Raw genomic sequence first — 11513 nt, forward strand, 5'->3', positions numbered from 1 at the left:
GGGGTTGAAAGAGAGTGAGGGGAAAGGGTGTGTGGGGGAGGGGAAAGGGTGTGAGAGGAAGGGGAAAGGGAGTGAGGGGGAGGGGAGAGGGTGTGAGAGGGAGGGGAAAGGGTTTGAGAGGGAGGGGAAAGGAAGTGAGGGGGAGGGGAAAGGGTGGGGGGGGAAGTGTGTGAGAGGGAGGGGAAAGGGTGGGATGGGGAAAGTGAGTGAGGGGGAAGGGTAGGGAGTGAAGGGGAGGGGAAAGGGCTGGAGGAAGTGAAGGGGGAGTAAAAAGGGCTGGGAGGGGGGAGGGGTAAGGGCTGGAGGGAGTGAGGGGGGAGGGGAAAGGTCCAGGAAATGGAGCACCTGCCCTGCTCTTGTCTGAAGGCCTGGTTCATTTAGAGAGTGTGGCAGATGGTGACAGAAACAGAGACCTGGGGGGGTTGGGTTGGGGGGTGATCACATTAAAAACACTGAGTGACAGCCTTCGCCCTCCTGCTTTCCACCCGGCATTGCTCAAATAAGCCGAACAACGGAGAGTCTTTTACAAACAGATTGAATTAGACTCATTTAAAGGAACGTCCCCACTCTGTGGTTATTAAAAGTGTTTGTGCACTGTTGGGCAGGTGACTCATTTTTAATGTCTGTAAGAAATATTTGTTGTGCTCATTTAAAATTAGTAATGCCTGCCATTTCCCAACCTCCCTTGAAAGAAAGGCATACCCAAAGTTGAGAAAGCCACATGTTGACCTATACCAACAGGAAATCTAACAGCTTCTGGAAAATTAACTGTTCTGTAAAAGAATAGTCAGAATGTGCGACAGTTTAAATACAGGACTCAGTTTTCCAGACCTGAGGTACTTTTGGCCGTGGGGTCTGTTCTCCAGGAAGTAACCGTTTTAGCAGGTCACGTCCCCCCAGCTCAATTGGGGATGGCAGGGAAGATTGTGGAACAGAAGGGCGGGTCACAGCAGTGTGGACTCCGAGCGGGATAAATGGTTGGCATGAAATGGCTGAGGGAACCACCGAGAGGTGGCAACAAACCTCTCAGAGCTAGCTGCTCTTGAATTGGTCAGCCTCTGCCAACAGATAGCCCCAGGCCTGCCATTAGTATCATTATCACAATTAAAACGCATTTGGACAAGTGTCGTAACATTCAAGACTACGTGCTGCAAAAGTGGGACTAATGTAGGCTTAGCATAGTTTTGGCAGTACAGATCCGATAGGCCAAAGGGCCTTTGCTGTACTGAATGGCTCTATGATTTCACCGCAGTGTGTCTAACACACATCGCTATGAACTAAGAGCAGAAGTAGGCTATTTGATCCTTTGAGATGGCTCTGCCATTCAGTCAGATTAGGAGCCATCTGATTCCTCCTCATTCCCATCTACCCACGGCAACCTTTCCCCTTTTGGCATATCAAGAAATCAGTCACTCAAAGTAAGGGGACACTTGAGGGAATATGGGTTGAGATACAAGATCAGCCGCGATAGTATTGAATGGCAGAGCAGGCTCGAAGGGCTGAATGGCCTACTCCTGCCCCTAGTTTGAATGTTTACTGCTCCCTGCTAACAGGAAGACTGAGAGGAGAAAAGGTAAGACCATTGCAGAGTTCAATTTTTAACATCTCCCCGCCTGCCATGCCACCTCCCAGTCGTCTCCGGTCAGGAATGTCTACTGCTGCCACTGGCAGCCCAGCTGTGCCAGGGGGCTGCACCTGAAGCTACTGACCTGTTCTGTGTGATCTGTTCTTGCAGTCATGGATAAGTAAAACCGCTGAAGCGGACGCTAAACTCATTCTTTACAATGTGACAGAACAGGATGAGGGCGAGTATCTGTGTAGAGCCACCAATTTCGTTGGCACGGCTGAAAAACTGCATTGGCTTTACGTCAACAAACCGAAACCAGGTAAACGCAAACCTCTGTCCCAGGCATCCACCCCCCCCAACAAAGTATGACTTTTAACCTCCTTACCTCTACCCCCAGCCCACTGCCCACCATCATCGCCACCAACATACAGCAAGAAATCCCTTTGTCTGTTCATGGGCTTGACTGCTACAGGCTGTGCCAACCAGTCATCAGTAATCTTCCCTTCCTATTCCTGCTATGCATAGCAAAATAAAACACTCTGCTATCCTTTGCTGTGGAAAAAATTCCTACAATACAGGATTGCTTTCCATCCTTTACACTTCTCCCCACTGATGTTGCCTTTTCCTCTCACATTTACTAATTTAAAAGAGCCTGTCACATTGAACAACCATCAGTTGCTGTCAAGCATTACTCACAGCTGTTTTATTTAACAGTGCTGTCGCTCTTGATCCCCCCTTTCTCCTTCGCCTCATGTGACTCTTCCTGAAAGAAAATGTTAATTTTCTTTTTCTGAAGCCTGACTCTTAAAGCAATCCGGCATATTGTGGGTCAATTTTGTTCCCCACACCCACCCACCCCTCCCCTGCCAACCAAGTTCAAACACTTGTTGCATTTGCTCTTGCATGCTGTTAATGGGACAGAGAGAGTGAGAGCCTGGTGAAGGGAACTCTTGACTAACGTGCAGGCTGTGGAGGTAGGAATGTCTATCATGTCGCACTATTCTGGAGCAAGGTGGAACCTTTTAGATTGTGCTTGAACCTGCTTTCAGGTCTGTGGTGTGCAGGGACTTTATCTGAGGTGCTATGGTCAAACCCTATACCTTGTTGTCCCCTCTCGCTTCATTTTCTTCTATCCTGTTTGGTTTCTGTTTTTTTTGTAGACTGCTGGTATTAACACAACGGATAAGGAAATAGAAATTCTGTACTTGCGAAATGTTACTTTTGAGGATGCTGGGGAGTATACCTGCTTGGCCGGTAATTCTATTGGGTATTCGCATCACTCTGCATGGCTATCCGTTCTGCCAGGTATTCAAATTCTCTCTTGTGATTGTCATGTTAATATTCCTTTCTGCAAAATGGGAAAGTTAGAATGCATTTCTGTAGTACTTTTAATCACTCCATACTCTAGACAGAATATCTCACCATCAGTATCCATTTCTGTATGTTTATTGATAAAAAAATTCCAATTCCATCTGCTACAGAAAGTGTACCCAAGAGGGGTCATACCGGAGGTGAAACTCTGATTTCTGTCTCTGCACTTGCTGCCAAGGCCTGTTGAGTTTCTTCAATACATCCTGTTTTTACACCAATTGTAATCATTCTGATCTTGGCCAGTCTTCCTCAGCTTTTCATTTTTGCTTCATTCCGCTGGTCTTTCACTGCTTCAACACACACTGGGGTTTGAACCTGGGCACCTCATGATGTGCACAGACCAATTACTACATACTCACACACACACGCACAAAGACACATGCGCACATACACTTGCAAAAGAACTGTCAGACTGGCACACACACACTCATACACATACACAGAAACTCTCACACATCAGACATGCAAATTGGCACACACACGGGTGCGCGCACACACACACAGGCACATTTGCAAACGAACTCACAGACACACACGTGCATGCGTGCACACACAGTTACACAGACACACACAGACACACTCACAGGCACATTTACAAACAAACTTACAGACACACACACAAACATATACACAGACACACATGAGCATGCGTGCACACACACAAAGATACACACACACACGTGCATGCGCGCGTACGCAGATACACATATGTACAGACCCACGTATGCACACACACACATACACAGTGCATATGCACACATACAGATACACAGACACACGTGCACACGCGCGCACACAGATACACAGACACCAACACACATATACACAGACTCACGTGCACACACGCACACACAAAGATACACAGACACCCAGATATTGCACATGCACACACACACAAAGATACACACACACACATACACAGACTCACATGTGCATGCATGCGCACACACACACACACAGATACACAGACACACAGACTCACACATACACACATGCACACACACACAGGCACACACACGTACACAGGCACGCACACACACACACACATACACACATTGGAAAACACAAAAAAATTAAAGGATAGCAATCGCCTTGAACTTTTATTTTGTATGGGTGTTTTGCCCATTTATTTCCTCCCCCAAATTTAAATCAATAGGTCAGTGGAGCTGACATGATGTGGGAAACTGGTTGAGAGGAGAAACCATGACCTCACTGAAACGATAGGCTTGCTGAGACACCCAGGCTCAGTAACTTTATCAGCACGAATGTATCTTTGTCCATTGAACATCAATCTGAAAGGCCTTGGAGCTGAGATCCTGGCTGGGATCCATCCTTCTGAGCTGGGAAACACCATAACCTTGCCTTGGAATTCAAGGAGAAAGCACTGTCGCATGCAGTTTATTTGACCCCTTTACAATGATGCTTTCACAATTTGTTGCTGACAGCTTTCCTGTTCTCCAAAAAGTGGACAAACATTTTTGAAGAGAAAAGGTCCAGATGGTGAAATTTTCTGTTTGAACCCAAAATGATCACAATAGAATTATGCTTCTGAAATGATTTTGCCAGCTTGTTTTCAATAATTAGCTATAGGCACCATATAATATTAGATAGTCCCCCTGTACTGATGGAATATGGACTAACATTTGTATATTTTAAATTGGGTTATAAGGCAAACTGAAATACAATAATGTAGTAAAATGACAAAGCAGTCCACTAATTACTGTCTGGGTTCCACAACAGTGTAATCTCCATTAACTTCCCACACAATGGAAGGGTCACCTTTCCACGCAAAGGACAGTCCCTATCATCCAGGAGGGCCAAGCTACAGATGTGACTACAAGTCCAAAACCAATGTCAAAATGAAATATTCTTATTCACCCTTATTATTATGGAGGCTTATTCACTAAGGAAAGGGAATTACTAATAACAAGTACAACTGGGCAATGTGCTGACGTCTCAAAAGAAAGTCTGAGTTTTTAAAATTTCTGGTGGATCGTCTGGAAGAAGCAGAATAGGAGGATGGAAAGTAGAAGTCTCACAAGGCACTGAAGCATGAAAAATAGCAGGAGCCTGACTGGTTTGCCCGCACTCACCCGCTTGAAGTATTTGATAATAAATAAACACACATCATCATCAGACTATTCGAACTGATGTAATGGAAAATTATTTGAAAAAGCTCCAAGTCCCTCAAGGTACTGTCTTTGGCGCATCTGACGCCAAGAGTATAGACACTCTCCCCTTTCCAGTGATAGCTCTGATCCTACAGGCACAGCGCCAGAGAACTGACTGAAACTTTCTTAAATGCAAACACAACGAATTGCCCAGAAAAAGCTTCCTGATTTTTTTAAACATTATAATCAGTAATATTAACATATACCTATCACATTGAGTATTTTTGAGTTTATTCTATTTGGAGTTTGCACTAAGTTTTATTTGGAGATATGCCTGAAAGTCGCAAGTGTAGTGCTCATTTTCACCACTAGATGCTGCACCTCTTTAACTCCTGATGCCACACTCAGCTCATTTCTTGATCCTTCAGCCTCTGTGGTCTCTTGGAAGTGTCAAGGAATCACAAATGATCATAATTAAAGGGTGGCCTTTTCATGTGTAGTCTATTTATCATGAGGAATATTTTCTCCACTGACATTTTGCTGGCCTCATTTAAGGTCTGTCATATTATTAATAGACCATTTCTGTTCAGTTAAATACATTAGTGTTTTAATGTCTTCTCTTTCAACATGCAATGATCATCAATCAAATTGACAATCTGAGCCTTAGGCTGTTATAACATTCTATCAGCAACGACCGCACAATGTGCAGTGAAAGGGTTATTTTATAGAAATGTATCTTTTCTCCCCCTATCAGCTCTTTTCCCTCTAAGGCACTGAAGTACAGATTGAGTTCACAATTTCGTCAGTACTTAGCTAAGTGGCCCTGCATTGCCAGTGAGGGGCAGATGGATATACAGTCATGCTGGGCAGCACATGAGCCAGATCCTGTCCATTTCCAACATCGCCCTAGCACACTTTCAGCAGCAATTCTCCACTGCAATCACTTCACAGCAGGCTTGCGTCTTCAGCAGATTTTCCTTCCTCAGCCCCTGTGGCATTCCCAGTTATAACACCCTGACCACTGCTCAGCTCCATCAGACCTGTGGTAGCACAGTGGCTCAGTGGTTAGCACTGCTGCCTCACAGCACCAGAGATCTGGATTTGATTCCAGCCTCAGGTGACTGTGTGGAGTTTGCAAATTCTACCGGCTACTCTGGTTTCCGCCCACAGTCCAAAGATGTGCAGGTTAGGCAGATAGGCCATGGGAAATTGCCCATAGTGTCCAGGGATGTGTAGGTTAGGTAGATTAACCATGAGAAATGCAGGATCTGGGTGGGATGCTCTTTGGAAGGGTGGTGTGGACTTGATGGGCTGAATGGCCTGCTTCCACACTGTACAGATTCTAAACCTGGGTTTAGGATGTTAACTGCCAACGTTTAATGAGAACCATCTCACTCTGACTTTTTAATGTCATCAGATTCTGCATGGTGGCTCTGAGGTTTAATCCCCTGTTAAATGTTGAGTTAGCCCCATGATCTAATCCCCCACTTTCCTCTGGGTTAATGAAGAGTGCTCCCCACGCTTTCTGATCCTGATCTCTGCAGCAGGGTGAGTGAATATTGGATGATAGGGTGACATTACATCCTCCACAATTTAAGTACCTTAGAGACATTCATAAATAATAACCAGTGTGCGGAGGGGTTTGGGGGGTGGTGACCAGCACAAGGTAGGAATGGAAAAGAAAAACACAAGGAGAAGAGCAAATTGGGAAGAAGGGTAAAAGACATGGATGGATTCATGAGCAAGAATTCAACTCCTTTGAATCCATTCGTGTCTATTCCTTTGGCCAAATCACCACATGGGCAAGTATAGTTCAGATTGTTAATATCAGAATACATTGTGCATACTTCAAGAAACACAGAAATAAATCAGATTCTTCTCCGTCACGATTTCTCTGACTAAGCATTTGTCTGTTGGCTCCAAGAAGTCCCAAAGTCCTCTCTTTTAACTTGTTTCTTACAATATCTCCCTGCAGCAGAAGACTTGGTGAAGGAGGATGATTCAAGCTCAGTCTATGCTGATGTCCTTATCTATGTAACTGGCTGTGTCCTTATCATACTGACTGTTATTATAGTGATCATGTGCAGAATGAGAACATCCTCAAAGAAAACCCTGAACCCACCGCCTGTGCAGAAACTCTCCAAGTTCCCACTGAAGAGACAGGTAACAGAAAGTAGATACAAGAGTTTAGAGCATATTGTCACCCAGCTGTTCCAAGGTGAATTCTGTTGGGCTTTGACGTACCTTTCTTGGTTTTGTTGCTTTTTCGTATCACTTGCTCCCTCCACAAAAAAAAGTCTTCAGTTCTAATCTCAATTACACTTCCATTGATTTGGTGAAAATTCATCTTTAGCACCACCACTATCACCACCGAGATGGAAGAGAGATACAGCTCCTTGCATCACAGCTGCACACTGGCTTGGGAGTTGCCATTGTATAAAAATGAACTCCTACACAGCAGCTCAATGCATTCCAGAGCAGAGATTTAAATTAGATAAATATGAGGTGCTGCATTTTGGTAGGGGAAATCAGGGCAGGATTCATACACTGAATCATCCTGGGAAGTGTTGCTGAACGAAGAGACCTGGGAGTTCAGGATCATAGTTCCTTGAAGGTGGAGTCCCAGGTAGACAGGGCAGTGAAGAAGGTGTTTGGTATGTTTGCCGTTTCTGGTCAGTGCATTGAGTATAGGAGTTGGGAGGTCATGTTGCAGCTGTACATGACATTGGTTAGGTCTCTTTTGGAATAAGGCATTCGATTCTGGTCTCCATGCTATAGGAAATATGTTGTTAAACTTGAAAGGATTCAGAAAAAATTTACAAGGATGTTTCTGGGTTTGAGCTATAGGGAGAGGCTGAATAGGCTGGGGCTATTTTCCCTGGAGCATCAGAGGCTGAGGGGTGAGCTTTTAGAGGTTTATAAAATCATGAGGGGTATGGATAGGGTGAATAGCCAAGGTATTTTTCCCAGGGTAGGGGAGTCCCAAACCAAAGGGCATAGGTTTAAGGTGAGAGGGGAAAGATTTAAAAGGGAAATAAGGGTCAACTTTTTCATGCAGAGGGTGGTGTGTGTATGGAATGAGTTGCTCGAGGAGGTGGTGGAGACTGTACAATTACAACATTTTAAAGACTTCTGAATGGGTAAATTAATTAGGAACAGTTTAGCGGGATATGGTCCATATGCTGGCAAATGGGACTGGATTAGTTTAGGATGTCTGATTGGCATGGATGAATTGGGTCTGTTTCTACCCTGTACATGTCTGTGACTCTATGAACAATATTGTGGCAGGATACTTGATTCAGCAGCACGGGCTTTAGTAACCTGAATTAGGGAAGGGGAACTCACTCACAGCCCCCTTCTCCCAATCATAAGTAAATGGTCCACCCTCCTTTCCCAGAGTGGATGTGTTTGGACAAACAGGGCAGGATTTCCAAACGCCTGTCTGCAGGGCAGGGAAACAGTCAGGCTAAGGGCCAGCGTACTCTTAAAGTGGTGTTCCGAGATGGTGTGTCACTCTCCTGGCCCTTCAGGAACACGTTGCAATTTTCAAAGAGAGAGAACCAGCAACCCGCTGACCCCCATGGGCTGGAGATAGCTAAAGGGATGGTTAGTGGGCTAGAGAGGGACAGAACAAAACTGTTAAAGAATCAAATGGTCTGCAACATTTTAGTGCAAACCTGTCGGGAGCAGCGTGGGGAGCGACTCTTGGTCGTGGATGCTGATTTGAAATTTAGAAAGGAAAGGGAATGCCAAACTGAGGTGCTCATGCAGGTTGGCATCACTTGAATGGAGCTGCTTTAGGACGTGGTCAGTGAGTGAGTGGACAGTAAGACTGTTAGCAGTCTGCCCATTACCCTGCACAGCGACACCAAACCCCAACATGGCTGCCAACTGTCTTTGCGTTTCACAATCCCGAGTCAGGTCATGCCTCCAGGCAACACCCAGCACCACTCTTCGCCTTGGTGAAGAGGCTGGTTTTGGGTGATGCTTTCTATTGTCCGGTACTGATTTCAAACTATTCCTCTTTCTGAGTGACTTTGCAGAGTCCTGACATAACTCCATAGTTGTGTGTGCTTGTGGGGCTGTCTGATCAGTTGAAGGCTGCTGCACAGTTCAGGTTATCCTGTTCCTCAAAATTCATGTCCTGGTTCAAACATCATTTCCAAATCCATGTTGAAATTTAAGTAACTAAAAATGTGGCATTCTGATTGACTGAATGCTTAATGGAGCTCTAAACACATGTACAACTTGTGTGTCAACTCTGCAGAATCTGCAACCTAATAGAGCTTGGATTGGAGAGACATAAGCTCATGGTTCAAACAGTAACCAGTGACTGAATAACAATTTTGAGTTTGCTGTGACACAAGAATAAGTAAAACTGGCTCCATCCATTTTGGGATAGAATTCCATATTGGAAGAACATTAATATAAATGATGGCCCACATTTTGTGCTTTATGTTGGTTTTTGCAGCCTGTGACCTAACAGTCCTGATTGCCAGTACCTTATGGTGGTTGGTAACAAATTTCAATTATTTTTCACTCAAGCAGGTGTCCTTGGAATCAAACTCCTCCATGAACTCCAACACGCCATTGGTGCGAATTGCCCGCCTATCCTCCAGTGATTCCCCGATGCTGGCCAATGTCTCTGAACTGGAGCTTCCTGCTGATCCCAAGTGGGAGTTTCAACGCCCAAGGTGAGTTTTACTCACTGACTGTATCACTGAACTAGGGCCAGACAAACGGCACTTTCTTTTCCGTCGCTTTCTTTTCCCATTCATCCTCAACGGATCTTTCCTGTTTCTGCCCCCGCCCCCACCACCTCCCTCACAGGCTGACTTTGGGAAAGCCATTAGGCGAGGGCTGTTTCGGTCAGGTCGTCATGGCAGAGGCCATTGGGATCGAGAAAGACAAGGTCAACAAACCAATCACCGTTGCTGTCAAGATGCTGAAAGGTAAGAACAGACAGACTGGCCGCTGCTGTACTGCACCATAATGTGACACAAGCTCAGACTGAAAAGACAATGTCATCTCAGTTTACAGAACAGGCTGTGCCCACCATCTCTTACAACGGGAGGCTGACGTTCACTTCAGGGACAAATTAGCAACTGATCAATTTTGGCAACAACCTCTCATTTCTCCCGTTTTCTCTCCAGCAGTTCATTCTGTATTGGCAGTCCTCTGATATATTAACACCCCCAGAGCAATATTTGCCCCCAGTACAATATCTACCCCCGACTAAGCCTAGATACAGACCTCTAGGGCTATTTGGCCATGGCTTACTGTCCTTGGCCAACAGCCTGTGCCACACAGGAGCCCTTGAGCGTGTTTCAAAGTCTCCAGTGTACACCTTAGAATCTTGATTTACTCATCACCGCTTTCTCGACTTTGGCAGAGGTTGGCAGTGCCAAAGGGTGGGCTGTAGCAGGTCTGTGGAGCACTGCATTATTGGAAATATGAAAGGGATGAGTATAGTTCTATGTGTAATAGCAATCTTCTGGGTGGCTGTCTTTATTTGAGATACTAACGTGGGCAGATTATTCAACTGCAGGTGCATCACACCTTTGCCTACCTTAAAAAAGTCGCTGCATTCGGAAAGTTGCTCATGGTGAGAAGAGCCTTCAGGTGAAATTCGGATAAATCTCTTGAATGGAGGCAGAAGACCATTCAGTCCATATTAGTGCATCCATCCAGAATCACCCCACAGTTCTCCGCAAACATTATTTCCCTCAATGATGTCAGTAGTTTTGCCTCCACTGCTCCATGTGGAGTTCCGTTCCAAGATTCAGTCACTCTCTTTGTGAAGACAAGCTTCCTGATATCAGTCTGAAATTTGCCTTCAGTGAATTTGAAAGTATGTCTTCTCTCAGCCTGATGCAGGCACTTGTCTTGCTGTTTTCCATGCTTTTTATAATTCTGTGTACCCAGAATTACTGCAGTGCAGAAGGAGCCCATTCGGCCCATTGTGTCTACACCAGCTCTTGGAGCCCAAACATTAAATCTCAGACCACTCTCCAGAATGAAACACCTGATAAAGTGTCACTTTGTGCACACCTCAGATGCCTGAGCTAAGGGCTCAGAGTTCTTTATAACTCTTCCCTGCACTGGCAGCAGGCCTTAACTGTTCACCTTGTGTCTCAGGGACAAGAGCTGAGCACAGTGTTGACGAAACAGACCGGCCAGTGCACTAAATGGTTTAATCACAGCCATGTCTTATTCTATGGATAGTGGATTGCTACATTTACTTTCATTGCAGTTTATTAAACTGGAAAATAGAGAACAGAAGCAGGATTGGCCATTGAGCCCATCGAGTTCCCTCTGCTACTTATTTTAATCATGTGGAGGCAATGGCCTAGTGGTATTATTGCTAAACTATTAATCCAGAAACTCAGCTAATGTTCTCAGGAGATAACAAGGTGTAAAGCTGGATGAACACAGCAGGCCAAGCAGCATCAGAGGAGCAGGAA

The 11513-nt window shown here is 45.2% G+C and overlaps 1 protein-coding gene across 1 annotated transcript; it reads left to right on the top strand.

Moving 5' to 3' along the window:
• Positions 1-1735: 1735 nt before the first annotated feature.
• On the top strand, positions 1736-10001 carry LOC125482037 (fibroblast growth factor receptor 3-like; the record flags this gene model as incomplete). The annotated part of the gene is made up of 4 exons (XM_048594012.1): positions 1736-1886; positions 7025-7212; positions 9598-9743; positions 9880-10001. Coding segments are annotated over 4 exons (607 nt in total), but the record flags the coding sequence as incomplete, so codon positions are not given.
• Positions 10002-11513: the final 1512 nt, after the last annotated feature.

The sequence above is a fragment of the Rhincodon typus genome, unplaced genomic scaffold (genome assembly GCF_021869965.1).
Source record: "Rhincodon typus isolate 14 unplaced genomic scaffold, sRhiTyp1.1 hic_rhity00005155, whole genome shotgun sequence".
Lineage (NCBI taxonomy): Eukaryota > Metazoa > Chordata > Chondrichthyes > Orectolobiformes > Rhincodontidae > Rhincodon > Rhincodon typus.